The sequence below is a fragment of the Canis lupus genome, chromosome 30 (assembly GCF_003254725.2).
Source record: "Canis lupus dingo isolate Sandy chromosome 30, ASM325472v2, whole genome shotgun sequence".
Classification (NCBI taxonomy): Eukaryota; Metazoa; Chordata; class Mammalia; order Carnivora; family Canidae; genus Canis; species Canis lupus.
In genome coordinates this window covers 1,385,070-1,410,798 of record NC_064272.1, presented here as the reverse complement: position 1 = coordinate 1,410,798, position 25,729 = coordinate 1,385,070, and the positions used below count along the sequence as shown (strand labels likewise).

General features: G+C 44.3%; 1 protein-coding gene across 2 annotated transcripts in view; it reads left to right on the top strand.

Moving 5' to 3' along the window:
• The window catches only part of RYR3 (ryanodine receptor 3), a 510,816-nt gene that overhangs the window by 431,106 nt on the left and 53,981 nt on the right, over positions 1 to 25,729 (top strand). For both annotated transcript variants that reach the window (XM_049104111.1, XM_025473335.3), the window contains exons 65-69: positions 6,804 to 6,934; positions 12,358 to 12,678; positions 15,019 to 15,259; positions 22,222 to 22,309; positions 22,410 to 22,502. In XM_049104111.1, coding sequence (XP_048960068.1) covers positions 6,804 to 6,934; positions 12,358 to 12,678; positions 15,019 to 15,259; positions 22,222 to 22,309; positions 22,410 to 22,502 — 874 coding nt within the window. The remainder of the gene's footprint in view (positions 1 to 6,803; positions 6,935 to 12,357; positions 12,679 to 15,018; positions 15,260 to 22,221; positions 22,310 to 22,409; positions 22,503 to 25,729) is intronic.

Sequence of the window (25,729 nt, the reverse complement as noted above, 5' to 3'; positions counted from 1 at the left end):
AGAAATCTTAAATCTGAACAAGCTGATCCAGTTCCTAAGGGAAACGACTGTTAACTATTTGGAGTATGTCATTCCAGATGTTTTTTCTGCACCTCTACGTCCATACACATGTGAGAGCATAATATCCATATTGCTTTGCAACTTTGTCCTGTTGGGTGAAGCTAAAAACGGAATTTATCATTCAACTCCCATTTTTAAATTTATTATTTAGTTAAAATAATAATTTTCTTTCTACCTTAAAAAGGAAAGCAAATTTGGTGCACTTCTATTCCTAGCTACTTCCTATCCTTTCTACCTTTCCTTTTCTGCTATGTAATTTCTTTTTTTTTTTTTTTAAGATTTTATTTATTCATGAGAGACAGAGAGAGAGAGAGGCAGAGACACAGGCAGAGGGAGAAGCAGGCTCCATGCAGGGGGCATGACATGGGACTCGATCCTGGATCCCCAGGATCAGGCCCTGGGCCGAAGGCAGTGCTAAACCGCTGAGCCACCAGGGCTGCCCTGCTATGTAATTTCTTATAACAGGGGCACCTGGGTGGCTCAGTCAGTTAAGCATCCAACTCTTGATTTCGACTCAGGTTGTGATCTCAGGGTGGTAAGACTGAGTCCTGCATTGGGCTCTGCACTGGGTGTGGAGCCTGCTAAAGATTCTCTCTCCCTCTCCCTCTGCCCTTCCTCCCAGCTCCCCCTACTCCCACTCACTCATACTCATGCATGTGTGCACATGTGCACACACTTTTCCTCTAAAAAAATAATAGTAATAATAATTTCTTATAACATTTATATTCTATTCTAGGACAAATATTCCCAAGTTGTTTACCTTAGTTTATATTTTAATAACTCATCAAATAGCCAATCCTTTTGTTTGTTTGTTTGTTTGTTTTAAGATGTTATTTATTTATTCATGAGAGACAGAGAAGGAGAGGCAGAGACACAGGCAGAGGGAGAAGCAGGCTCCCTGCAGGGAGCCCAACGTGGGACTCAATCCCGGGTCTCCAGGGCCACGCCCTGGGCCAAAGGCGGCACTAAACTGCTGAGCCACCTGGGCTGCCCCTAGCCAATCCTTTTGAACCATGACTTTCCCATTCCTAATTTTTTGTTTCAATTTGTCTCTTGGCTGGCCAGACTTATCATTAAATACTTGTTTCTTTACCTCTTGACTCTATGAACAATTTCTTTAAGTATTTAAAGACTGTGGGCAGCCCACAGTATAAACTCCTTGGGTCATATTTTTCCCGCCTCAGAAGCATATACTCTTTGCTTCTTTGTGTCCTGACAATGTGCCCTGGGCCAGGTGATTTACTGACTTACACATGACTTTGCAGTGGGAGGGGAGAAGCTGGCTGTTCATTGGATTCTTTCTTTGGTCTTGAAGCTCATTAAGTTCCTATAATATGTTCCAAGATGTGCTTATTCTATGTCAGTCCCCTCGGCTTCTCAGAACTTAGTATGTCCCCTCACAGTTCAGAATTGAGTCTCCCATTATTTACAATCTTTCACCGTATTATGTGATTGTTGGGGTTTTTTCCCTAGCTGTTATTCAGGGAGAGATTGTATTTGCTGGCTTTTCCTTAATCTTCCACACTTCTCATTTTCTCCCAAGTAACTTTTAGCTAGGTGCTCTCTCCTGTTTGGTGTTTGTAAGGGATTTCTCGAACTCTCTCCATGTTCTTGACTCTTTTTATTTTCTGTGAATGTATAGAAAAGAATTTTTCTGTATTTTTTCTGGATAATTCTTCCTCTGTACCATGTTTCCCAACTGTTTCTAGGTCATTAGCTACATTGCTAGTTCTCAAGAATGGAAAGGAGCATCTGTGCATGTGTGTGTGTATGTGTGTGTGTTTGTGTGTGTGTGTGTGTGTGTTGAAGGAGTGTATGGGGAAGGAACATCATCCAGCTTCAAATCTGACAAACTGGCTCAGGACCTTCTCTACCCACAGTGCCTTTAGCTCTAGGGTACATCTACCTCTAGCCTTTTGTACCTCCCCCCAAAAAAGAAAGCAAGTGGCCCAGGTGAGAGATGACAGGTAAAATTTTTAGTGCATCCCAAAGACCTATACAAAGGCTTTTGTATAGTCATTTAAAGTAGGTTTATTCCATCTGGTAGAAGACGGGTCAGCAGCTACAGGACAGGTTTCCTCTCACTTTCCCTCTCTTCCAGTGGCTTCTCCAGGCTTGGAGTCCAGGTCACAGGAATGGCAGGTGGCATGTATACTTCTTCCCTACTCTGTCCTGCCTGTCTCTCTGCAAGGTGAACCTGATCCTTCATCCCCAGCAGGTCCCTCAGGGCCTGCTTCCCACGCTTCATCCTCATTGTTTCAAACCGAAGTTCATATTCTGGGCTCCTCATAGTCCCCATGTTTACTTCCAGAGATTTCTACACTCTGCTGTTAGTCCAGAAAGTATGTTTTGGTTTCAGCGTTCCCACTTGTGATCCATACTTTGTGGCTTGACATTACCACACATTTTCCAATTTCAGCACAGATCCAAATGTCTTCCCAATTTTTTTTCCCCACTTCTTGTGCACTTTACAGAAGAAACTTCAGTCAAACACACCATTTGTCTACCACCAAAGTTTCCTTGGCTAATGAATGCCTGCAGTGTTGCAAGGGAACCACTAAATATTTGGTTTCCAGCTACAGCTTGAGTGTGCATTGTGGATGAGTGAGGTTCCAGACACCTCAATGAGAGTGTTGACTGTAAGGAGATGAAAGGGGCATTGAAACAGAATAGAGACATTTCTTTTAGAATATGTTGAATTGAGACAACACTGAGGTTACTGACAAGTAGAGTTTTCAACAAATTCTCAGCAAAGGGTCAAGGCTCTTATACATTTAATCATAGAGACTACTTGCCTTCTTTTATGTAGAGATACTTTAATCACAGAGCGTGTGAGAGGGGTTAACGGTCAAGAAACGAAACCTGGAAATTGATTTAAGCATCAAACCTTCATTTTATTTCAAATGAAAACTGTGGTTTTTCCCTTTTACACCTTTGAGATATTTATTCCTTCCTGTCCTGCCTCCTTTGACCAGTTGTTTCTGACTAAACACTGCATACATACCTTCCCTAAACCTCTGAAATGAGTCTTGCTGCTCTAGAGCCATGGCGTACCTTTCTGCCCCCTTGGGGCATATTATTTCCTCTCCTCAGCATCCTTTGGAATATACACGAAGGAACTCTCAAGATTGCAAAGCACCAGAGATGTGCAAGGCATGATTCTTATTACTGTAATGACTTTCACTCTGCCTGGATCCCTAACAGTAGACATTTGAGAAGCTAGGTCTCGATCCATGGAAATAAAATCAAGAGATGGACAATCTCTGCAACTTACCAAGTTAGAAAATAACAAAAATTGAAACACAAATTGCTCTCTCTTCAATCTGTCACCATTGACCAAGTTTTACTATGTGAGAACTACTCTACTAGGCAGTGAGAACTGAAGGGGAGAGAGAAAGAGAGCGCCACATCCAGTGAACAAACTCTTCCAGTAGATCTTTGGTTGCTCAGGAGCTGTTTCAGTAGTCCTCGTTCTGCTTGGTCCATACCTGCACTGCCACCTTGGGGAGCGCTAAGGTCCAGAGAGGCATTCTAACAGCAGGCCTTTGCTCAGTCCCTCTTGGGGCAGGGGGTGGGGGGCCAAGGTCATGAGCAGACTTCTGGGCTTTACTTTTACAGAACTTTTCACAGCTAAACCAGGAGAACTGATTGATGTTTATCCCTATTGGCTACATGACTAATTAGCATTGCTGTGAGCCCTAGACTAGAAAATGCCCTGTTGGGAGCTTGTTGAGACTCAGAGTTGCCAGTAATTAACATCAGAGAGCACAGGGAATGCATATCCCCAAGGCAACACAACACTGGAAAACTGTCTTTTGCCCCGCGGGTTGTTGCTTTTGTATCAGAGTAATTTTCTAGAAATCCACTTTTGTGAGATCAGGACTTTAATTGATGAGAGAAAGAAAAGAGAAGTCTGGGTCCAGTTATCAGCCAGACAACTCAGAACCAGCTGTTTCCAAGATTCATCTTGCTGGGCCAAGTAGAGTTTGCACTCAGATTCAACATTCCCCCCTTGTCATCCTGGTTTTCACCCAGATTTTCTTTCATCCATGTTCTCCCTGTGGTATTTCTTTCACCTTCATGGCTTATCTCCTTCCCTTTTCCTCCTGGAAAGGCAAGACTGAGGAAATAGAGTATTTCTCCCCAGGGCCACTGTGCTTGGTAGAAAAAGTGAGGCTTGCTCAGAAGTGAAGCCATGTTGCAGAAGGTCCCCAAAGAGAAGCCCAGGTCTCACTCCCTTGCCTTCTGACAGAGATACAGCCTGCGGCTGGGGCGGGGCAACATGACGACACAGGACACAGAGGACCTGTTCTGTCTGAGGGCTGCAGCCCTGCCTCCAAAGCAGACCTGGATGGGGGGCTCTCACAGTCACACCTCCAGCAAAAGGATAAAGCTGTGTCATCACCCGAGAAGTGATTGCCTGACTGAGGACTTTCTTGCTTACTGGGGGCAGATTTTAAAGTTATCTGCTCACACACTTCACAGCAAGGCGAGCTGTCAGCTAGTCCCGTAAAAGCTGAGCTCAGAAGATAGAAGATAAGGATTAAAACCACATGTATTCATTTTCCTTTAAATTAATCAAAAAGTGACTTTTTTCATAAGTCTGGTAACATGATAGAAGATGGGATGGAGGGAGCAGATTCCAAGACAGCTTTCTACTCACCCGTCCTGTGAGGCCTCCACCCTCCTCCCTCTGTCCAGCAGATTCCTCTTGCCTCTCAGCCATTCTTAGACCCTCAGGCCTGCCCCTTGCAGGTTCTGCTGCTACCCAGCCAGCCAGCCATGACAAGTTATCTTTTTCAGGGCCAACTAAGATCACATTTTTAAGCCAATTCAAGTGTGCCTCTTTCTCTGCTATAATGAAGTTGCAAGTTGATCCTAATCCTTATAATTAGACCATAAATATATATTATTTTATCACATTGCTAAAGGGTTCTAAGGAGGAAGGATTTTTGCTATCTAGAAGAAGAAGGCTAATGTTCAGACAATGTGGCTTACTCCTAGGTGGGCAGTGGCTCTCCTAGCCACCCTCCACCCCATAGTAAACGCTTGTCATACACATCCAGAGGCCCTACACTTTTGGCATTCTGGCTTCTTAGAGCTGTTGGAGTTGTTGGCTGTTATCACAGTGAAGGGCAACTAACACAGCCTTCAGTTCAGGTATTGGTGGGAGTTGAAGGGAACCCTGAGGGCTAATTGCCTCTCTATTCCCACAGAGCTACGGTAGGGCTATAAGAATTTGCTCCGGACTCCAAGTGCATCCTCTCTCTAGCTGGCAGTTTGCCCAATGATGGATCTATAACATCCCCCACAATGTAGCCTGACACCCTCAGTTCCCAGGGATTCTGCAATGGGCTTCACAGACACAGCATCAGCACTTATTCTGATTGGCCAGACACAAGGGAAGACTAACGAGATATGTTTGAACACTTTGAGCCCCATCCACTTCTTACTTATAGACCTATCATCTGCACTAATTACATTTGTACCACAGTCTAACAGAGGACTCATAGTACTCAGTTAAAGAAATTTTGGGAACTGACCTCACGTGTGTGACTCACAAACTAGGTATGTGGTCTGACGGTGACTGAATGCCAGGAATTGACCAAAAAAGAAATATCTATGGTGGAAAAACAGATGGCTCTGGTATCTTGTTTATCAGAAAGCAACAGATGTCAGCACCCATATAGGACCCTTCAAGCCAGTGCTGTCACTAGCAGAAAGGGTCTGCTGAGCTAACCAGTACAAGTCCAAGACTAAGCCCAGGTCCAGGAGGGGGAGGACTATCTCTGTATCAGCTCTGCTTTGACCAACCAGTGACTCGTTCCCATTACTTACGTTTGCTGACTTGGTTGGCAGGCAAGAAAGTACAAGGTCTTTCAGTTGGAAAACTAGAAAACCAAACAAGGAATCCTAAACATTTTGTTCTTGCTTGGTTGCTCATTTCACAAAAAGACTTGAGACTCAGCTTTATACATGATGGACACTCAAATATTTGTGTAGAATATTTGGGAGAAGTAACAGGTCTTTCTTCTAAATTGAGCAATGTGAAGCCTGTTGTTTCTTTTGCAAGGCAGGTCTTTTATTTTGTGTCTTATTGGTACTTTTGGCCCATTATCTACCATTCCCACTGGCAGACAACAGCTCCATCCAAAGCAGGGAATACACACAGATTATACAGATTTCAAAACATTTTGAGAACAGAGAGAGGATCAAATTCAATTTGGATGACAGCAAAATATGCTTTCAGAAATGCTGGAAGAGAAGAACAAAGCTACATAGTGTATTACTGTATTGCCATAACCAGTTAAGAACCAGGATCCAGGGACACCTGGGTGGCTCAGCAGTTAAGCCACTGCCTTTGGCTCAGGGCATGATCCTGGAGGCCTGGGATTGAGTTCCACATGGGGCTCCCTGCATGGAGCCTCCTTCTCCCTCTGCCTGTGTCTCTGCCTCTCTGGGTCTCTCATGAATTTAAATAAATAAAATCTTAAAAAAAAAAAAGAAAAAAAGAACCAGGATCCAGGTGGTAAGACCATTGAACGAACACCTTTCATCAGTGTCCAGAGAAAGATGGGGGAGAGAGAAGTGCTTGTAATCTTGCTGAGCCCAGGATCCAGGGATGTCCAGTGGAGTAATCTGAGGGGAGATGGCCTGAGACATCTTGGGGAAGCGCTTCTGGCTTCCATCCATGGGGCCAGGCTGTGGTAGCACCACTTCTAAATGGACTTCTTTGTTTCCAGGCAACGTCCTGCCCTTGGAGAATGTCTGGCCTCACTGGCAGCTGCCATACCAGTAGCATTCCTGGAACCCACCCTTAACCGCTACAATCCACTCTCAGTCTTCAACACCAGAACCCCCAGGGAGAGGTCTAGTAAGTATCTTCCCTCAGAGGTCTTCAACCCGTGTGTTGAGAAGAGAGCAGCCAGGAAGGAAAGACACCCAGGCAGGGAACAGCAGCCTTGAAGGACTTTTGGTTTATGTAGTCTCAGAGGGGCCAGGAGATCAAAGCTAGGATCCATGTTGCATGTCTCCATTTTACTGGAAAAAGGGACATGGGCAGGTACCTTGTTATCACCGGACTTTGGCTTCCTCTTCTGTACAGTGATACAGTATGGTTGACTTCTAAATCCCTTCCCTCCTAAAGCCTTAGGCTCTCTAGTCTGCCCTGGATCTCAAGCCCCCTTCTGTGCCTGGCCCACAAAGATAGGAGACTCAAAATGCAGCCCACGGATTGAGGCTCATAGACAGACCATTTAAAGCTAAGGAAAGGAATAGGGGTCTGGGGATTCAAAAGGAGAAGGCAATTCACAGACAGGTGAGAAGCAGAAACACTTGGTAAACGCTTGCCCTGCCCTGCGGATGAATCTCTCAGATGAAAAAGTCATCTCCCGTAAATAGCTCACTTCTTGGTGCAGGCCCCCTTTCTAATGTAAATTTCCTTTATAAAATTTAGACTTCTCTTCGACAAGGGTAACTTATTTGTTTTCAGAGCTTCTCCTATGTTTGTAGGTTCTTAAAAATAATCAGCCCAAAATAATCCTTATGCCAAAGAGGCATATCTTTAACTGGCACATTCTGCTTCAACTCAACTGCAGGGGCAGAGTTGATTCATGGTAGCAAAGACCATCTGGCCTGCAGTGTCTATTTACTATCTGGCCCTTTATAGAAAAAAGTTTTCTAGAGTACTCTAGAACTGGAATCCAAGGCAGGTTATACATCTGCTCCAAGGGAAATGGAAGGGAGAGTCCTCCTTTAGGGAGGAATTGTGACTCTACTGGAAGTCAATGGAATATAGAGCAGAGGAATTTGAATAAAGCTTGGACTCCAGTTAGAAAAAATTACTGTGACTTGATGGAACATCAAAAAACTACCACACTATCAGCCTAATCAATATTAAAGAAGAAAAAACCATAATAAACTATTTCAAATCAGGACCTATCTTATTCAGAACCAATGCTTTCTGAAAATAACAATGGACCGTCACAGTAGATGACTAGACTGTGTGGCAGTTCCATTTAGTTCAAGCCCCCTTTTCAAACTGCTGTGAGATCCTGAGAGAGTTCTAAGAGCTAGAACTCTATTCATATCACGTTCTTTTGTCATCCTCTTCTTTTCAGGTAAGAATGCAGAGTGCTAAGCCACAGCTTTATTCCCACTTCTCGTTGCTTCAGATAAAGAAGTGCATCACGCCCAGAAATGATGACCAGAACAATTTAGACAAGGACACTTAGCAAAGTTCTGGTCCTGAGCTAGGATAAATACAGTGGAGACTAGTGTCAGAGTTAGTCAAGAGAGAGACATTGCCCAGATGCTTCAGCCTGCCAAAGTCTCATGTGATTTCTCTAGATTAATGTTCCACCCCGTCAGCCTCACATCACCCTTTCTTCCCTTTCTTGGACTAGCAGAAATATGTCTCTAACCTTGTTTGTCTCCACCCTTTCCTGATACTGAATGAGTCATATCTTGCAGCTAACATGGGAGCTGAGCAACTGAGCAGGCTCTGGTTTAGAAAGGGCTGTGACATCTGTAGCCATATGCCAGCCCAGATGTTGCTCCGCAGCTCCAAAGGGACATGGACTCAGTCATGACAGTGCTAGATATTTATCCATTTGTTCTGCTCCAACTGTGATTCAGGAAACCCTGTATCTCTGACCATTATGTAGAGCTTGGGTAAGTGGGCCTCCTCTGCCCTTGAGTTCATAGACATATGGAAGCAGGCAAAATGAGAACTTGACAAAGATGAGGGAAATCATGGATAAGTTTTGAGAAGGAAGGGAATTACTCTGTCCTATTGTTCTTCTCAAGGGCTATTGGAAATATGTTCCTTCTTATTTTATATATATTACCTTTATTTAACAAGACATACCGATAAATGAAAAATAAATATCAACCATTGCATATTCCACAGGGAAGAAAAGAGAGAAAGATGTGATTTAGAGATGACAGTTTTTCATCCATCAGTGGCACACTGATGATGATGAGCCCACATTTGTCATTATTCAGTTAATCAGCAGAGGGAATGCTGACCATGTGTGTGGCTCTTGAAAAGTAGAGTGTACATGAATATATGTTCTGAGATAATCGGGTTTGCCTGGAGCTAGAGAATGATGGATGGCTTAATGGACTCTAAGAAGGGTAGACTTCATTCATTATACAAAGTGAGTGACCTCAGGGACCAAGGTGGGGGAGGGATGTATAGGGTGACAAATGATGTGAGCCTTCAATTTAGAAGAATAATATGAGCTGATATATCAAGGCTTCAGGCAATTGGACATCTCTATTAATTGACAGTTCATGTTTTGCCAGCAGTTACCCATATTAATGACTCTTCTGTACTGTAAGACCCTGGAGCATTTTCTGATTCATCCAGAAACTAAGATATGCCTAGAAAAGGCTTAATACAGGTATCTTCCAGGTATTCAAAATTAGATAAACCTTTGGTTATGTGTGTCAGTGGTCTGTTAATCAGATTATTAAACAAGATACCCTGGTCACCAGCCAGGCTGGTCCAGAGAAAGCAGGAGGTCCACTTCCCATGTCAGTGGCCTGCCTACACAAAGAGGTAGTACTCCCTGATGCTGCCTTCTTGGGGAAGGGCAGCTTGGTGAAGAAAATCTGACTTTAGAATCTTACTTGGTGGTTCTCAAACTCTAGCGTACATCAGCATCATGTGGAAGGCTTATCAAGACAGATTGCTGAGTCTACCCCTAGAGTTTCTAACTCAGTAGACCTGGGTTCAGAAGGTCTGAACAAGTTTCCAGGTGATGTTGCCACTGTTGGTGGGAGAACCCCACGTTGGGAACCACTAATGTAGAAGATGAAAAGACTGTGTATTCTAATGATAACTCCAACAGCCTTGGGTCTGATTCTAACAGGACCTAGCCGAGGCTATGTTTCATGTACATAACTCAGCAACATTCATTCTGTGGATTTATTATGTGGTATTTGAAGTATGAAACACCATCTGAATCACAAATGTTTCTTTCACTCAAAGACCAATTACATATAAATAACTTTTAAAGGTCATCATAATGATTCCAGTGCAGCACCCTCAAGCAGCTCTTTTCTTAGGGGGAATAAATGTCCTTGGTGATGTATTGTCTGTATGACATTTAAACACACACACACACACCTGAGTGCTTTATTGAGAATTTTACAGCAAACAGTTGTAAACTTAAGTTGTATCTATGGCAGTTGCCACTGTTCTATGTGCAGTTTCAAGATAGAAGGCTTGACTTATCTGTCTTTAACTTCTTGTATGTATAAAATGGTTTTGTTTGGAAGGGTCCTGCAGACCCCCATGTTGATGTCACCCCTGATGGTTGCTCTGCTGCAGGATCCAGGCCAGACATTCTCTGCACATAACCAACATTGGCAATAAACCATGTCGATGTGTAATTCCCTTCCCATGTAAATCACAAGAGTTTCACATTCTTTAGCTTTCATGCTACTAACCCTTTTGAATTGTCTGGATTTTTTTTTTTAAGATTTATTTCTTTATTTAGGAGAGAGAACATGAGCACAGGTGCGGGGAGAGGCAGAGGGAGGGAAAGAGGGAGATTCTCAAGCACACTGCCACTGAACACAGAGCCTGATGTGGAGCCTGATTCCGGGACCCTGAGATCATGACCTGAGCCAAAATCAAGAGTCAAAGGCTTAATGGACTGAGCCATCCAGGCACCCCTTAAATTGTCTGGATTCTAAAGGATATTGGCCCCCTTGTGACTTTCAAGGAAGAGAGCTCTTTAGCCACAGTGATAGCAGCAGAAAGTCATCGTTAGGCAAAGAGTGTTCGGCCGCATGGGGCCTGCTCCGTAGCAGGGAGGCCCCTACATATCCATTGCATGCTGCTTGTTTCAGCTGCACGTTCGTTGTCTCCAAGACAGCCAGCATTGCCCTGCATCTCTGCTCCAGGAAGTACAATAAAAGAAGAAATCAGAACGGTTCCTTTCAACTGACCGATATTCCTACAGGCTGCAGAACTGGCTGTGACCTCTCTTAGTCATTAAGCCTTCCATTCCTATGTACCTAAAATCTAGAGAAGGGAGACTTCCAGCCAGCAGTAATCCCAATGGCAAAGGGCCTGCAGGTATAGCTTCATTCACAGAAGATATAATTTTATTTGAAGGCCTCTTTGTCCTTTGAAATTTGTGAGAACTTGGCATTTTTCTCCAAATATCAAAAATAAATCTCAAGTCATCTAGTGGAACTGACGTTCCAGAAAAGCGTTCCACCTTATCCTGTGGCTTCTCAGATTCCCTAGGCCCCTGTGGTGCTTGCTGCCTTGGCCCTGGTGTGGGAGGTTTAGCCTGCAGGTGGAATCCACATGTGATCCATGTCCCAGGATCCATGTCCCAGGACCAGGTGGACCCGACCCAGGCAGGTGGGTTGGTGGTTAGAGGAGACAGAGCTTTGGGCTGGTACCTCTTTCAGAGCCTTGTTATCTTCTTACCTACCAGGCCCCTCAGGCTGCTTCTAGTGTCTTCTGTCTTGTCTTGTCCTTCCACTTCACTAGAACAGGACGGCTAGCCACTGATGTTGCCGTTTGTGATGCTGATATCCGACAGCCTTCCCTGGTTTCATGTTGACCTCTGTCTGTTGCTGCATCGTCCTGTCTGTCTGTATTCAGTGAAGTGACCACAGTCTTCAGTGCGAGGAAGAGAAGGGGCTTACTCTTCTTCACAAACAAAGAGGTTTATGTGAGTGACAGGAGGCCTTGGCACAGGTCACCTCATTAGGAACTTCGGTTGTAAATGCAGAAATTAACACAAATACAGGCGTTCCACCCCCCCAACCCCGCCAAATTTCAACCAGATGGAAAGGCATGTTGTCTCTGGTCCAGCTGAAGGAATATTTGCTGAGAGGGGTTCCTTTTCTTTTCTAAACAGTACTGAGATCCAGGTAGCTGAACTAACCACAGATTAGTTGCTTTTCTCCATGTAGTGTTGCCTTTTCTGCCAAGCATCCAGTAAGGCAGAGAGGGGGAAGCCAGAGACTGGCTTCACCTAAGAGAAGTCCCTCAGCTGTCTCTGTTATGCTCCTTTGACCTTATGTTGAAGTATTTTTAACCTGAGTATGGCTTCAGGAAGCCAACCCAACCTTTGGAAGCTGTCATCTTTACACAAACACCTGGATGACAGAAGCTGCCCCACATTGAGTGCTCTCTCATCTAAGGCTCGAGGATGGTTACTTAAGGTTGGAAGAGCACAGGAAGGTGGGAACAGACAGAGAAGGTTCCATTATTTGTGCCTGTGAATTACTGTCCCTGTATTCTTTCTGCACCCTCTTGGTCAGTTCTGGGGATGCCGGACACAGTGGAAGAGATGTGCCCCGACCTCCCTCAGCTGGAAGGCCTGATGAAGGAAATCAGTGACCTGGCCGAGTCAGGGGCCCGATACACGGAGATGCCCCACGTCATCGAGGTGATCTTACCCATGCTCTGCAACTACCTGTCCTACTGGTGGGAGCGGGGGCCTGAGCACCTGCCCCCCAGCACAGGCCCCTGGTGCACCAGGGTCACCTCTGAACACCTCAGTGTCATCCTGGGAAACATTCTAAAAATCATCAACAACAATCTGGGCATCGATGAGGCATCCTGGATGAAGCGCATTGCAGGTACCACAAATGCCTCTTCTCCCCGGCCCCCCAACCCCAGGACCAGGATACCTGCATTCTATTAACTAGTCTCCCTTCCCCTTTCTGGTAGTTCCCAGTAAAAAGCTATTCCCCTGGAGAGCTTCCTGGAGTAAATGCTCCTGTGGCTCCCCAAATAATCCAGGTACCTCAAATCTCCAGAAGCCCTTCTCCATACACTCTGCCTGACTTGGATCTTCATGGCTTTATTTGCTTTTGGCACTTAAGAATCCCATTTGATTAAAAAAAAAATCTCATTTGCTCTTACAGTGATGACTGTATTTTCCCAGTAAGTGCTCCTGTGTGTTTGGTTCATATATAAATCTCACTCCCATGTGGGCTGTACTGGAAGTTGCTAGCGTTTGTATTTCATGTTATGCTTTCTAAGACACTCCCAAATTTAGGTTCACAACAGCATCACTTTGGGTTTTGGGGATTTTGTTTCTATATTCCTCTAGAACTCCTTGCATGCAGTTGGCTCTTAATGAATTTTGTTACCCTATTTTCTATTCCTGAAGCAACCTCAAAAAAAGGGAAAGGCTTGGAAAATGAATAACCAGATTTCCCACAGTCGGGAACCCGTGAATATTTAGTGTCTTCTGTGTCAAAGCAGAGTTTGAGGAGACAGAAGCCAAGGCAAAGTCCTTGCTTTTGACCAACCAGCAGCGTGGCGGCTCCACAGTAGCAGTTTCACCCACGTCACTTCCTGGACCAGAAAACACAGTGGCTGGGCCAAAGGGAGCTATTAGCCCAACCCTAGATATTTATCTTCCTAGATAAATGAGGAGGTATCCCTTGGCAAGACCAGGGAAGAAAAGTTTCTGCCCTCTTCCCGTCTCTGAAATGAACTGAGATCAGAATTATAAATATTCTAGGTGCTCATAGCTACTCAATAGTGAAGACCTCATGAGCATACGAGTAAATAAAGTTGATGTTCCCTTTTTACCTATTTAGCCCAAGAATATTGCCAACCCCAAGGCCATTTGTTGAGAAGCTCAACTTGTAATTCATAAGGGATTCTAGGAAGGAAGAAGGTGGAAGGATGGGCTCCCTCAGCTCTCTGGAGAGATGCAGAGAGGACAACTGCCAGGAAAACTGGCAAGCCAACTCACTCTGTTACTCCCCAGGGGTCTCCAGATCTCGGGGACCACTTCATTGCCAGTGCCAAAACAAGTTGATTTTAAGTTGTAAGCCCAACTCACCCACACCTGGAATAGCCATTCTTATTCTGAGTCCAGAGCAGAGGTACAACTGGGGGCAGGGTGGGTGGGAGTGGTGAACTCTCCTAGCCTGAGTTGTGGCTTCTGGGTTCATGCATCTCAGCAGGAGGCTGCCTTCACTTCCTCCCTTTACAACAGTCTTTGCTGTGAAAGTGAAAAAAATAAGGCAGTGGGATTTAAAAGAAAAAGTGCCAGAATATAGGCTATTTCCAACTGGAATGCCCCAAGCTAAAAAGACTTTGAAATGCACAAAACATACATGGCATGTATTGGCAGTGGTTAATGGCTCTTGCTAATTTTATTTAACTTAATTGTTTTATAATTACTCTGATTCTGATATTTATTATCAAGCAGACCAAGAGGATATTCCATTAAAGAACAGAGTGAGATGTGTAGGTTTTACCTTTCTCTTTAGGAGGGCCAGAATCACAGCCCCAGATTCCACCGATGACTTGTGTCTGCTCTTTGACTTCTGGTGACCTCCTCAGCCTCTGTCTCAGCTCATGATAGCCAGTGACAGTTTATCTGTCTTCCACAGGGCCCCAGGCAGTGAGTTAGCAGTTCTCAAGTACTGGGGACTGAGAACTGTGGTTGGGTTCATGTATTATTTTTATTTTTTTTGGGGGGGGGGTCATGTATTTTTAACAACAGATTTTTCTATAAAATAACCAGAAAGCATAGTACTGAGTGCCTATTCTTGGCTCAGCATAGTGCTGGTTATTAGGCAGGGAAAGGCTCTATCCCAGGAATTTATAATCTAGCTGGTGAGCCCACACTAGGATGAACATACTAAAACTGTGTGGTGAGGAGCTAAGAGTGTGGCCAATGCCAGGCATGCATGAGGAGTTCTAGGGTGACAGGGGCTCCCTATGGCCTGGACCAGCAGAATGGGAGTAGAGACCTTACCTTCTCCGTGGCTCCCTGCCCTCACTGTGTCTTTGTGAGGGGGAAGCGCCTAGTGGACCGTGAAAGAAGGGAATAGGGCGATGGCTGTCCTGAGTCAGTGGGTTGTTGCAGCCTCACCTTTCAGGATTACTTCTTTCCTTTGATCAATTATCCTAGTGTGTGAAATGAGGTGGAGGCTTTTTGTTTGCAAACGCAGTGTACGCCCAGCCAATCATCAGCAAAGCACGGCCAGACCTGCTGAAGAGCCACTTCATCCCAACTCTGGAGAAGCTGAAGAAAAAGGCTGTCAAGACTGTGCAGGAGGAGGAGCAGCTGAAAGCCGACACCAAAGGAGACACCCAAGAGGCGGAGCTCCTCATCTTGGACGAGTTTGCAGTCCTCTGCAGAGACCTCTATGCCTTCTACCCCATGCTGATTCGCTACGTGGACAACAACAGGTATGGGGGGGGGGGGGGGCAGCCTTCCACAGGATGAAAAGTTGGTGTTGGGTTGTGTTATAGGCGAGAGTGTGAGGTCACAGCTGCCACCACAAGCCACTCCTGCCCATCCAAAAAAGAATCCCCCACGTAGCACCTCCGGAAAGCGCTTTCCTTGGACAGTGATTCTATTTGGCCCATGATGTGGCCGCTCCATCCATCAACACATGCTACCGGAGGTCAGAGGGAGTGGGTCAGGCAGGGGCAGCAGTGACCTACTTCTTCCCCTCTCCACAGAGTTCTGTCACATATTCATTCAGCAGCTATTACTGTGTGTCAGGCACTGTTCCAGGCATTGGGGGGGAGGGAGGGAGGCATGAACAAAATAAAGATGTCTGGTCTAAAAATCTTGTTGTGGCAGGGAAGTGGGGCACATGGACAGTAAACCAAATAAGAACTTAAATACCTACTGCTCTACTTTCCTGATGTAAGTCAATTATGCAAAGCAGGGTGAAGAGAATGAGGAATGCCAGGGTGGGGTAGGGTCGCAGCTTTAAACAGAATGTTAGCTAAGAAGGCAGTAGTTGAGCAAAGACCTGAAATAGGTGAAGTGGGGAATCATGCAGGTCTGGGAAGAGGTTTATTCCCAGGAAGAAGGACCGTGTGGAGTCAGCCCTGAGGAAGGAGTGGGTTGGGGTGCTTAGGGGATTATAAGAAGGCCGGTGTGGCTAAAGAAGAATGAGGAGGCAGCAGAATGGTGGGAGATGTCAAGAAAGCAACATGGGGCCGAGTGAGCCATGTGAAGACTCTGGCTTTTATTCCGAGTGAGATGAGAAGTTAGTGGAGGCTTTGAGCTACTCTGTGATGTGATCCAGGTTGCTTTTTGAATGCTGTGGTGAGGCATGGAGGCAAATAAGGGGTGAGGAGACCAGTTGGAGGGTTCACAATGATCCCATCAAGAGCTGATGGGGATCCCTAGAGACAGAGCCAACGGGAGATTTCCAGGGTCTAGGGGGAGGAGGGATGAGGAAGCACCTGCTAAATGGGCCTGAGGTTTCCTTTTGGAGTCATAAACATATTTGGAAACTAGACAGTGATAGCGACTGCCTGGCCTGGTGAATGGACTAAATGTCACTAACAGCAAATTTTATATGTGTTTTATCACAATAAAAAAAAAAAAGAGTTTGATGGCTGAGGCCAGGGTGGTAGCAAAGAAGAGAAGATGCCAGGTGCTGGGTCTGTTTTTAAGGTAGAGCCTTTAGGACTTCCTGATTGGGAATGAGAGAAGAGAAAAGGGTCCAGGGTGATTCTGAGTAAATGGAAGGATGAAGTCTCCAGCAACTGAGTTGGGGGAAGATTGTGGGTGCACATGTTTTTTAGGGGAAGATCTGGAAATCTCTTTTGGACATGTTAAGCTTGGGTTGCCTATTCAATATAAAAATGAAAATGTTGAGTGGGTAGTTGAATATGTGAGTCCAGAGTTCGGGAGAAGGTTCTGGTGTAGACATGGGAGTTTGGAGTCAGGAGCATGCTGGAGAACCATGAGACTGGATGAGAGAAAGGATTGAGAAGAGAGAGGAGTCCAAGAACAAAAAACCAAGCCCTTGTGCTCACCAGCATCAAGAGGTCAGACAGAAGACGAGGAACCAGGGGATGAGGCTGAGCGGGAACGAGCAATGAGACAGGAGGGAAAGTGACAGAATGTTGTGTCCTGGGTGCCCACTTCACAAGGCATAGCCAGGAAGAAAGATTGATGAAAAGGTTATCAGTGATCTCGAGGAGAACAGTTTCAATGTAACAATGAGAAAAGGCAGCCTCTTTGCAATGAGTTGGAAGAGAAAGGGTGAAAAAGGCCTGGATACAGCATGCAGACCACATGTTCAAGGAGTTTTACCACAAAGGGGAACAGAGAAATAGGATGCTAACCAGAGGCAGAAGTAGTGTCAAGAGAAGAGTCTTTAGGATGGGAGACATGTCGGCTTGTTTCTTTGTTAATGGGAATGACCTAGTTAGAGAAGAGGAGATTTACCATATAGGAGTGAGGGAGATAATTTCTAAAGCAATGTTCTCTGAGCAGGCAACAGGTCAGCACTGGATAGTTTATCCCCAACAACAAGGAGGAGGAAAGGGAGTCTGGGTCCTAAAGCTGGTAGACACTCACATACTCACACACACACACACACACACACACACACTATGTCCAGGGATCTGGGGGAGTCCTTTTCTGGTTGCTTCCATTTTCTCACTGATGTAGGAAGCAAGATAATCAGCTGAGAAAAAGGATGGGGAGAAGGTGCTTGGAGGTTTGAGGAGTAAAGAGAAGCTATGGGGCAGTAGCCAGGGGGAGGGGGAAAGGAGGTGGGCTGAGTGGTGACCGGGCAGCATTAGGGGCTGCCCTTGAGATCCATGGTCATGGATCCAAAGTGAAACTCATCACCAAGTTGTCTTCTTCTCTAGCCAGTTCACCCCCAAGTCCATGCTCAAAGTAGAGAAAGAGTTGGATTAAACCAAAGTTGGGGTTTTGTAAAGTGAGTATGACAAAGAAAAATAGGTGAGGAAGTTGAGGGCGTGTGTAAGAGGATAATTGTAAAGACTGACCATAGAATTTAAGCTGGTTGTTGAGGAAGGTGAGGACATGGGGGGCTAACATCTATGAATAGGCAGGGGAACAGGATTATTGGTCCTAGTGGGGAGCAAGGACCAAATAGGTATTTTTATTATACCATACCCTCTTCAACTTCAAAGGCCTAATGTATAAAGTGGAAAAAGTTTAAAATAGTAGACCTAAGGATCCAGGAATATTTGGGGCAGTATTGCTAACTTTTGAGTAGTAGGCCATTCTGTCATGGACAGGAAATAGGTCTGGATACTCCCATTTTTGCGTTTATTTTGTAAGGCAAATTGTGCTTACTATTTAAAATAACTACTTTCATTATAAATAATGAAAATAAATTTATTTGAAAGTAAATACTTTATAGTAGATAATATCTCTTTCCTATCTAGGAGACTTGACCCTCTCAAAAGAAACCCTGCTGTAAGGATCATTGTTTGCGTCATTTCCAATAACGTAATTATATTAGCAGTTAGAGAGGGGATTTGTCAGGGTTTGAGGTGAAAACAAAAATGAAAGCAGAGTAAGGTTGCTCCTAGAATAGCTCTTTAATTGCATTTGTCACTATTGACGATCAAGACTCAAGATAGAATGTGTTCTACTAATACAGTGCTTGACAGTTGCTAAAAATGGCAATGTCAGAGAGTCTTTGAGATCATCATTAATTCATTCATCCCCTTTTCAACCTGCTCTTCCTTGAACACCAGAGAATGTCATGGCCACCCAAGCCCAACCTAGTAATACTTCCATCTTATGTGTATGCCTTTACCTTCTTGGGTACTTTCTTCACCAAAAGAATTGCTGGCTTGGAACTATGGGACTGTAAAGTTGGCAAGAAAAATAGTGGTCACTTTACTTACCTGTAACCGGATGAGCAAACACCTCTTCCTTGCTCCTGGCAGTGCATTTCTGCCTCTTGTTATCCACCACGCTTGCCAACAGCAGCGGCAGACTTGCCATGAGTGCCTCCCATTCTAGTTTCAGACAGTCCTAACAGTCCTGAGCTCGGATGGGTGGCTTCTGTCCATCAGCTCTGACTTTGCTCTTTAGATCCTCACAAAACTATTCCAATCTCTCCTGTGGCAGCTCTTTAATTATTGAAGAGAGCCATCTTGTCCTGTCCTCCTCCCTGTTCTTCCACGTCCTGTTAACCCTTTGTACCCCCTTCAGCCCAGTCATGGCACTGTTTCAGGTTCCTTTGCCCTCTGGAACACTGTTCTGAACAGAAGCTTCTATTGGTCCATTTTCAGCCCAGCATTGACCCAGAATGAGCAAGAAATCCAGGGGTAGTGTGGTCAGAGCTGAGCAGGTCAGCTCTCCATCTTCTCATGTTAAATGGATCTCTCCGCATGAGACAACAGCTTTTCAGCCTCCTTCCTGACAGCCAGGAACACTCAGATCACAGAAATGAACAGCTTTAAATGGTATGGTCTGGGGTGCAAACCCATCTCTCGGGCTGCTGAAGGGAATCGGAGCACATGCTCTGCAGTGACTGCCGCGGGCTGTGTCCTCTGCGAGAAGCTTGGAACCGGTTGAGATAAGCTCTTAACTCTAACTCAGACAACCTGACCATTAAGGTAGGAATCTGGCTTTCCTTTCTTTCAAAGCCTGATAACTGGCTTTCCTTTCTTTGAAAACCTGATAACTTGTCATTTCAAAAATGAAATCTAACTCTCTACTCTTGCAGTCATCCAGGATTTTATTTGTGCATTTCTTGTTTTCTGCTAATATGCTCAGTGATTGCATCCACTAACGTTGCTTCAGCCATCCACCTCCCTGCAGATCATTATCTCTACACCCAATCTTCTTGCTCACCTACAGCCTTGCCTTTTCCGACTGTCTTTTGGCATCATACAGTCTTGGTGATAAAAGAGACCCAAATATCCTCCCAAAGGATCAAGTGGCTGGATACTGAGAGAGATCTGGGTTCTGGGAGTCGGAGAACAGGCAGGAGACGAGCCCGGCTGCATCGTGGGGGCAGAAAAGATATGGGCAAATAGGAGAGGTGAGGTCAGGATCTTCTGTTCACCTGCAAATATCAGAGAGGTGTGAGTTTGTGTGCCTGGGGAAATATGGGGTGAGGTATCCTTCATTCATACCTACCACTCTGAACCTGAAGAAAGAACCTCACTAGAAATAAGAGGCAAAAATACGCCTCCTAGAAGAAAAAGGGTATTGAAAACAAAATTCATTCACTGAACTCTGCGTTCCTGTGGAAGGCAAAGGGATCAGAATCTCCTTCCATCTTCTGTGAGGAAATGTTCACCTCACTTGTTGTTTTCAGAGCTCCTGCTGCTCACACACCCTGTGCTGTACTTTTCCTTGGCTGGAGAGGTGACCCCTCACCTCTTCCCACTCAGGGCACAGTGCAAACTTACAAAGCTCACTTAAACCAAAATACTGAGGAATGAATAGCTGGCAGTTCTGACAAAACTTGATACTTGATCCTGAAAAATCAACATGAATGGAATAAGAAAGCATTGCCAATCTCAAGCCTCAAGTTTGGATTGCATTTGGCTGCTGATAATGGATACCTGATTGTAGTGGCTTAAAGAAACTAGAAGATAAATCTCACAAAGTCCAGAGATACTCAATCCAGAGCCAGTGCGATTGCTCCTCATTAAAGAGCCTCATTCCTCTGTCTTTCCATTCTAAACACTGGCTTCTGTCCTTGAAGTTACCTAATGGTACAGTGTGCCAATTATAGTCTGAGCCAGGGGATCCCTGGGTGGCGCAGCAGTTTGGTGCCTGTCTTTGGCCCAGGGCGCGATCCTGGAGACCCGGGATCGAGTCCCACGTCGGGCTCCCGGTGCATGGAGCCTGCTTCTCCCTCTGCCTGTGTCTCTGCCTCTCTCTCTCTGTGACTATCATAAATAAATAAAAAATTAAAAAAAAATAAGAAATATAGTCTGAGCCATCATATTTTCATTCTGGGCAGGAGGTATGAAAGCAACAGGGGGAAGGCAAAGGGCATCTTCTGCTATCTGATCCCCTTTTAGAGAGCCTTTCCAGAAGGTCCATCCAACAACTTCACTTCCATCTCATTGATCAGAACTTAGTTACATGGCTATCCCTCAAGGGAGGCTGGGTCATGTGGTCTGCAGCAGACATAATGCATCCTGGATAAAATGGACTTTTGTTCCTAAGGAAGAAGAGGAGGATGAGTATGGGGTAGACAACCTGCAGCATCTGCCATGTAAAGGAGAGGCTAGTTGAGGTAGAACACAAGAAACATAAGCATGTCCTTGAGGCTAGAACTCAAGGCAATAAGGAATGGAGGAGACAAGAGAGGGGTCCAAAGGTGGCCTTGGCCTCATGAGTCTTCCCCTTTCCTCCTTAGCCCGGTGCTCTCCACGAATGAGCAGAAGGTGCAGGTTGCCCAGGACAATTCAGTGTGGTGTCCCAAGGCTTATGGAACTGGCTTTTGATAGCTGTTACCCTGCATGCACCAAGGGACGATGGATTTTTCAGACCATTCATGAGAACTAAAGTTTTCTTTAACCTAAGAATGAAAGATGATTTAACTTCTACTGTGTTACTTTACACAGATATTTGAAAATGGCACCTCACCTAGCCCTTTCAAAATACAGTTTGATCCAATATGTAAGATACTTAGAGGCAAGACTACTTTTAGGAAATGACTGAATTCTACTGCAATTTAGCCTCCTTGCTGCCACTGTGAAATTCTTAACCTGGTCTGGATTTTAATTTAAAAAAAAGAAAGAAAAGTGAGTCATGCTATTTATAGGGAATTTCTAAACCATTTCAGAGGGCATAAGAAATGTTTGGTCTCTGCCCATATACTTAGAACAATGGTGAAAAATGTATTGTCTTCCAAATTTCATTCATAAAACTGGCTTTGAGAGGAAAAGATGTGAGGCCTGAACTGTTTTTAGAGTGCTCCATATTTCAGAAGCTACAATGACAACTGTCTTGACAAGTGTCAGTGACAAGATTAGATGTCATACTAACGGAGGCTTTTCTAGTCTTGCTAACCTCATGGCTTAGAGAAGGCCTGTCCCAAAACAGAATGTATAACCACAATCACCTCATCTGTTTAAAAAAGAAAAAAACAAAAACAACCTTTGACAAATTTGAAATGTTGTTTGCTAAAATCTATTGCAAAGATAATCCTTGAACCCTCTGGTAAAATGGAAAATGAGTATTGTAGGCCCTTCAAAAATATCTACAATTACACACCTACAAGCACATAAGGAGTACACAGATATCTATTCTATCTGAATATTACCTTCGTGTGAGAATGTAGTTTTATCTGGATAAGTGTGCATACCCAATGTTGGTTTAATTTTTAGTGTGACTATTTTAATCATTACTGAATTTTATATGCATATTTATTTACTTTTAACCTTAGATCTAACTGGCTCAAAAGTCCCAATGCTGATTCTGACCAGCTCTTCCGCATGGTGGCTGAGGTCTTCATCCTGTGGTGCAAATCTCACGTAAGGAATATGTGGGCCCTGGATTTAGAGATGGCTGTGAAAGGTACAGACCTCCAAAAACATTCTTGTAATGTTAGCTTTTTTATATCCCCCGACTTAGAACTTCAAGAGGGAAGAGCAAAATTTTGTGATTCAGAATGAAATTAATAATTTGGCATTTTTAACTGGAGACAGCAAAAGCAAGATGTCAAAAGTAAGTCCATTGAAATCATTTCCACAGACTCTTCGATCTTGACCTAAATTATGTATCTTGGATGGATGAAGGGATTAGCTCCATACTGCATTTAGGTCAAACCACGAAAACCAACAGTCTCTACTATTGTTTCTTTGAGAATGAGCCAGAAGAAACTGCTCTCAAATAAGCATGGTCATCACATTTTCTGAATAAATAGCTGTTTGTATGTCAAAAAGTTTAAGTTTCAAGACTTGCCTAAGGCATTCGAGAGGTTCCCCAAACCAAAACTGCTGTTAGTTTGAAAATAAAACTACTTCTGGTACAGTGAAGCTGCAAAACTACACACACCTAGTGCCACCTTTTGCTTAGCTATGAGGAAATTACCTTGCTTTGAAGACTTCACTAGCACATGTTCTTAAAGTAAGCTTGTTTTCCTCCTATCTGGACCATCCAGTAGCTATTTGATTTCAGTTGTGCTGACCTCTTAATGCCTTGTTTATTTTCCATGTGGGTTGCATTCAGAAACTCAAACGTCTGTCATTCCCGCAGGAAATGTTTAAAAGAGGACATAGGGGATCCCTGGGTGGCGCAGCGGTTTAGCGCCTGCCTTTGGCCCAGGGCACGATCCTGGAGTCCCGGGATCAAGTCCCACGTCAGGCTCCCAGCATGGAGCCTGCTTCTCCCTCTGCCTCTCTCTCTCTCTCTCTCTCTCTCTCTCTGTCTATCATGAATAAATAAATCTTTAAATAAATAAATCTTTAAATAAATCAATCAATAAATAAATAAATAAGGACATAACAGATACCTGTCTGAGAAGAAGAGTAACTTACAGGGAGGGGCGTAGCAGGAATACAGGAGGGGGCCCTGGCCTCCCAGCTCCTCTTGAGTCAGCTCTGCACAGGGCAGCTTTGGAGTGTAAAGAGGTCTCAGATACACTTCAGCAGGTGCCCATAAATACATACAAGACTGACTTAAATGTGATGTTTTATTACCAGCTGTTATGGCTTACTCTTGACTGTTTTCGTGAGAGGTGTGCCTCAGTGAGGGTTGACTCCATATGTTGTCAAGTATAAGTGATATAATGCCTGAGATGTGCGTCTCTCTCATTGCTGGCACAGTGCTGCCTTTGAGGAACATGAAGGTGGAGTGTGCATGGGGACCCCTCAGGAGTGAAAGTCAGTTCTGGAAAGATGATAGTCAATGGTTGGTAGCAAAACCTTTAGAGCATCTTTCCAAATAACCGTTTGAGATGAAGACCTATGTACGTGAAACTGCAGACAAGGAGCTGGTATAACAACCAAAAATGAAAACTTCACCACATGTGCGTAGCTCTAGTTAGCTGCCACCACCCTGAACTTTCCACCCCTTCTGTCTTTTAGCTATGTTCACACTAACCCTTCTTCCAGCATCCAAAAGTTGACTCTTAGTTGAGAATCTTATATACACTGCTTAATAAAGTTTGACATATAAAATTGTGCACATACAAAGGAAAGCGATCAGAAGTATATATTCGTATTCAAGAGTAGTCTTTGCTGCAGAGGAACCTAACTTAAAGTGGATCCCTTTGTGCTTTAGGTAATTTTATTTTATTTTCCAAAATTTATTTTGCATTTAACTTCTGGCAAACAATCTGCTGCTCACGTGAGATATACAAAGATAAGATCTTGCAAAAAAAAAAAAAAAAAGATCTTTCAGACTCCAGATCCTTGGGTATTTATCTTAAGTATCCCTCCGAAGGGTCGTCTTCTTACAGCCATTGTTGGCTCTTCTTTGGCTCCATCCACCTACAGAAATTCAATAAATCCCAGAGAGATTTCCTGCTGCCTTCACCTTGGGGTGGAGCCCCTGGCTCTGGGCTGAACCAGCTAGTATCCATTGTTACTGTCAGCGGATGGCAGCAAAGCAATGGAAATGACTCTGACATAAGCATGATGAGCAGAAATGGCAAAGACATCTCAGTGCCCTGGTGATGAGTGGCTACTTAGGGTCCTTAGGTTTACACTTGGAAAGAGATGAGGTGACGGAGGATGACATTTCAAAACTAACCTACTAACAAACTAACTGGAAATTCTGTTCATTCGCATTGCTGAGTGAGGAAAAGGGTATGTTTGTCCGAGGATGGTCATATTCAGAATCTGTGCATCTTCCCTGTTGGTAAGGTTTGTCTGCAGGAGAAAACACTTTTGTTTCATTCCCAGTGACCTTGTGTCCTAGTTTTTCCTAAGTTACATGGAAAAGCGTCAATCCTACAGTCTTGAGAATGTGAGGATGGGCCCCAGATGTTAAATGATATTTGCCTTGCTCCTCAGAGAAACAGGTATTCATTCCTATTGATCCTGTGGCCTCAGTTGAGATACAAAGTATAGTAGCAAATAGGACTAGAGACTGAAAGGAAGCTATATCCTACCCTTGGTCCAGCCATTGAGTGAAGATATAGCCATCCATCATTCATTTAACTCCTCCGGGCCCCAATTTACCAATCTGTAGAATGGGCTTGAGCTTACTACCTGACTCCTCCCAGTTCTACTCGGATGCTATGTTTAAAAGTCAGTTTTGAGGGACACCTGGGCAGCTCAGCAGTTGAGCATCTGCCTTTGGCCCAGGGCGTGATCCTTGGGATCTGGGATCGAGTTCCACATCAGGCTCCTTGCAAGGGAGTCTGCTTCTCCCTCAGCCTGTGTCACTGCCTCTCTTTCTCTCTCTGTCTCTCATGAATAAATAAATAAAATCTTTTTCAAAATAATAATAAATAAATGAATAAATAAATAAATTAATTAATTAAAAAGTCAGTTTCGAACTACATCTCTAGGATAGAGATAAATGCAGCACATTCTTTCAGATGGAGGCCCCTTTACCCTGCCTCCAGTACGTAGCAACTCATAGCCCTCTCTGGTATGTTATAGAGGTAGAGCTACATATGAGACAATGGAGAGGAGGTATTCTTACCCTCAGTTGAGTCCTCATAACCTTTTCCTCCCTAAAATTAGATGCTCTCTCTACTGCCTAATCAGAATGGTCACTTGTGCTTGCTTTTATCTCCACTCTTACCTGGACTCTGGTGTTGTATAAATGAAGTTGGTCTCAGTGCATATGGCAGTAGCTGCAGAGACCTGTGTACTGGAATGCTGCATGCCTATACACACTGCACACGCCATTGCAGATGGAGAGGGAGGCAGAAACAAAATAATACAGTGGGCCACGCTATTTATACTTTGATGAACTGAAGACCAGTTCACAGATGTGTT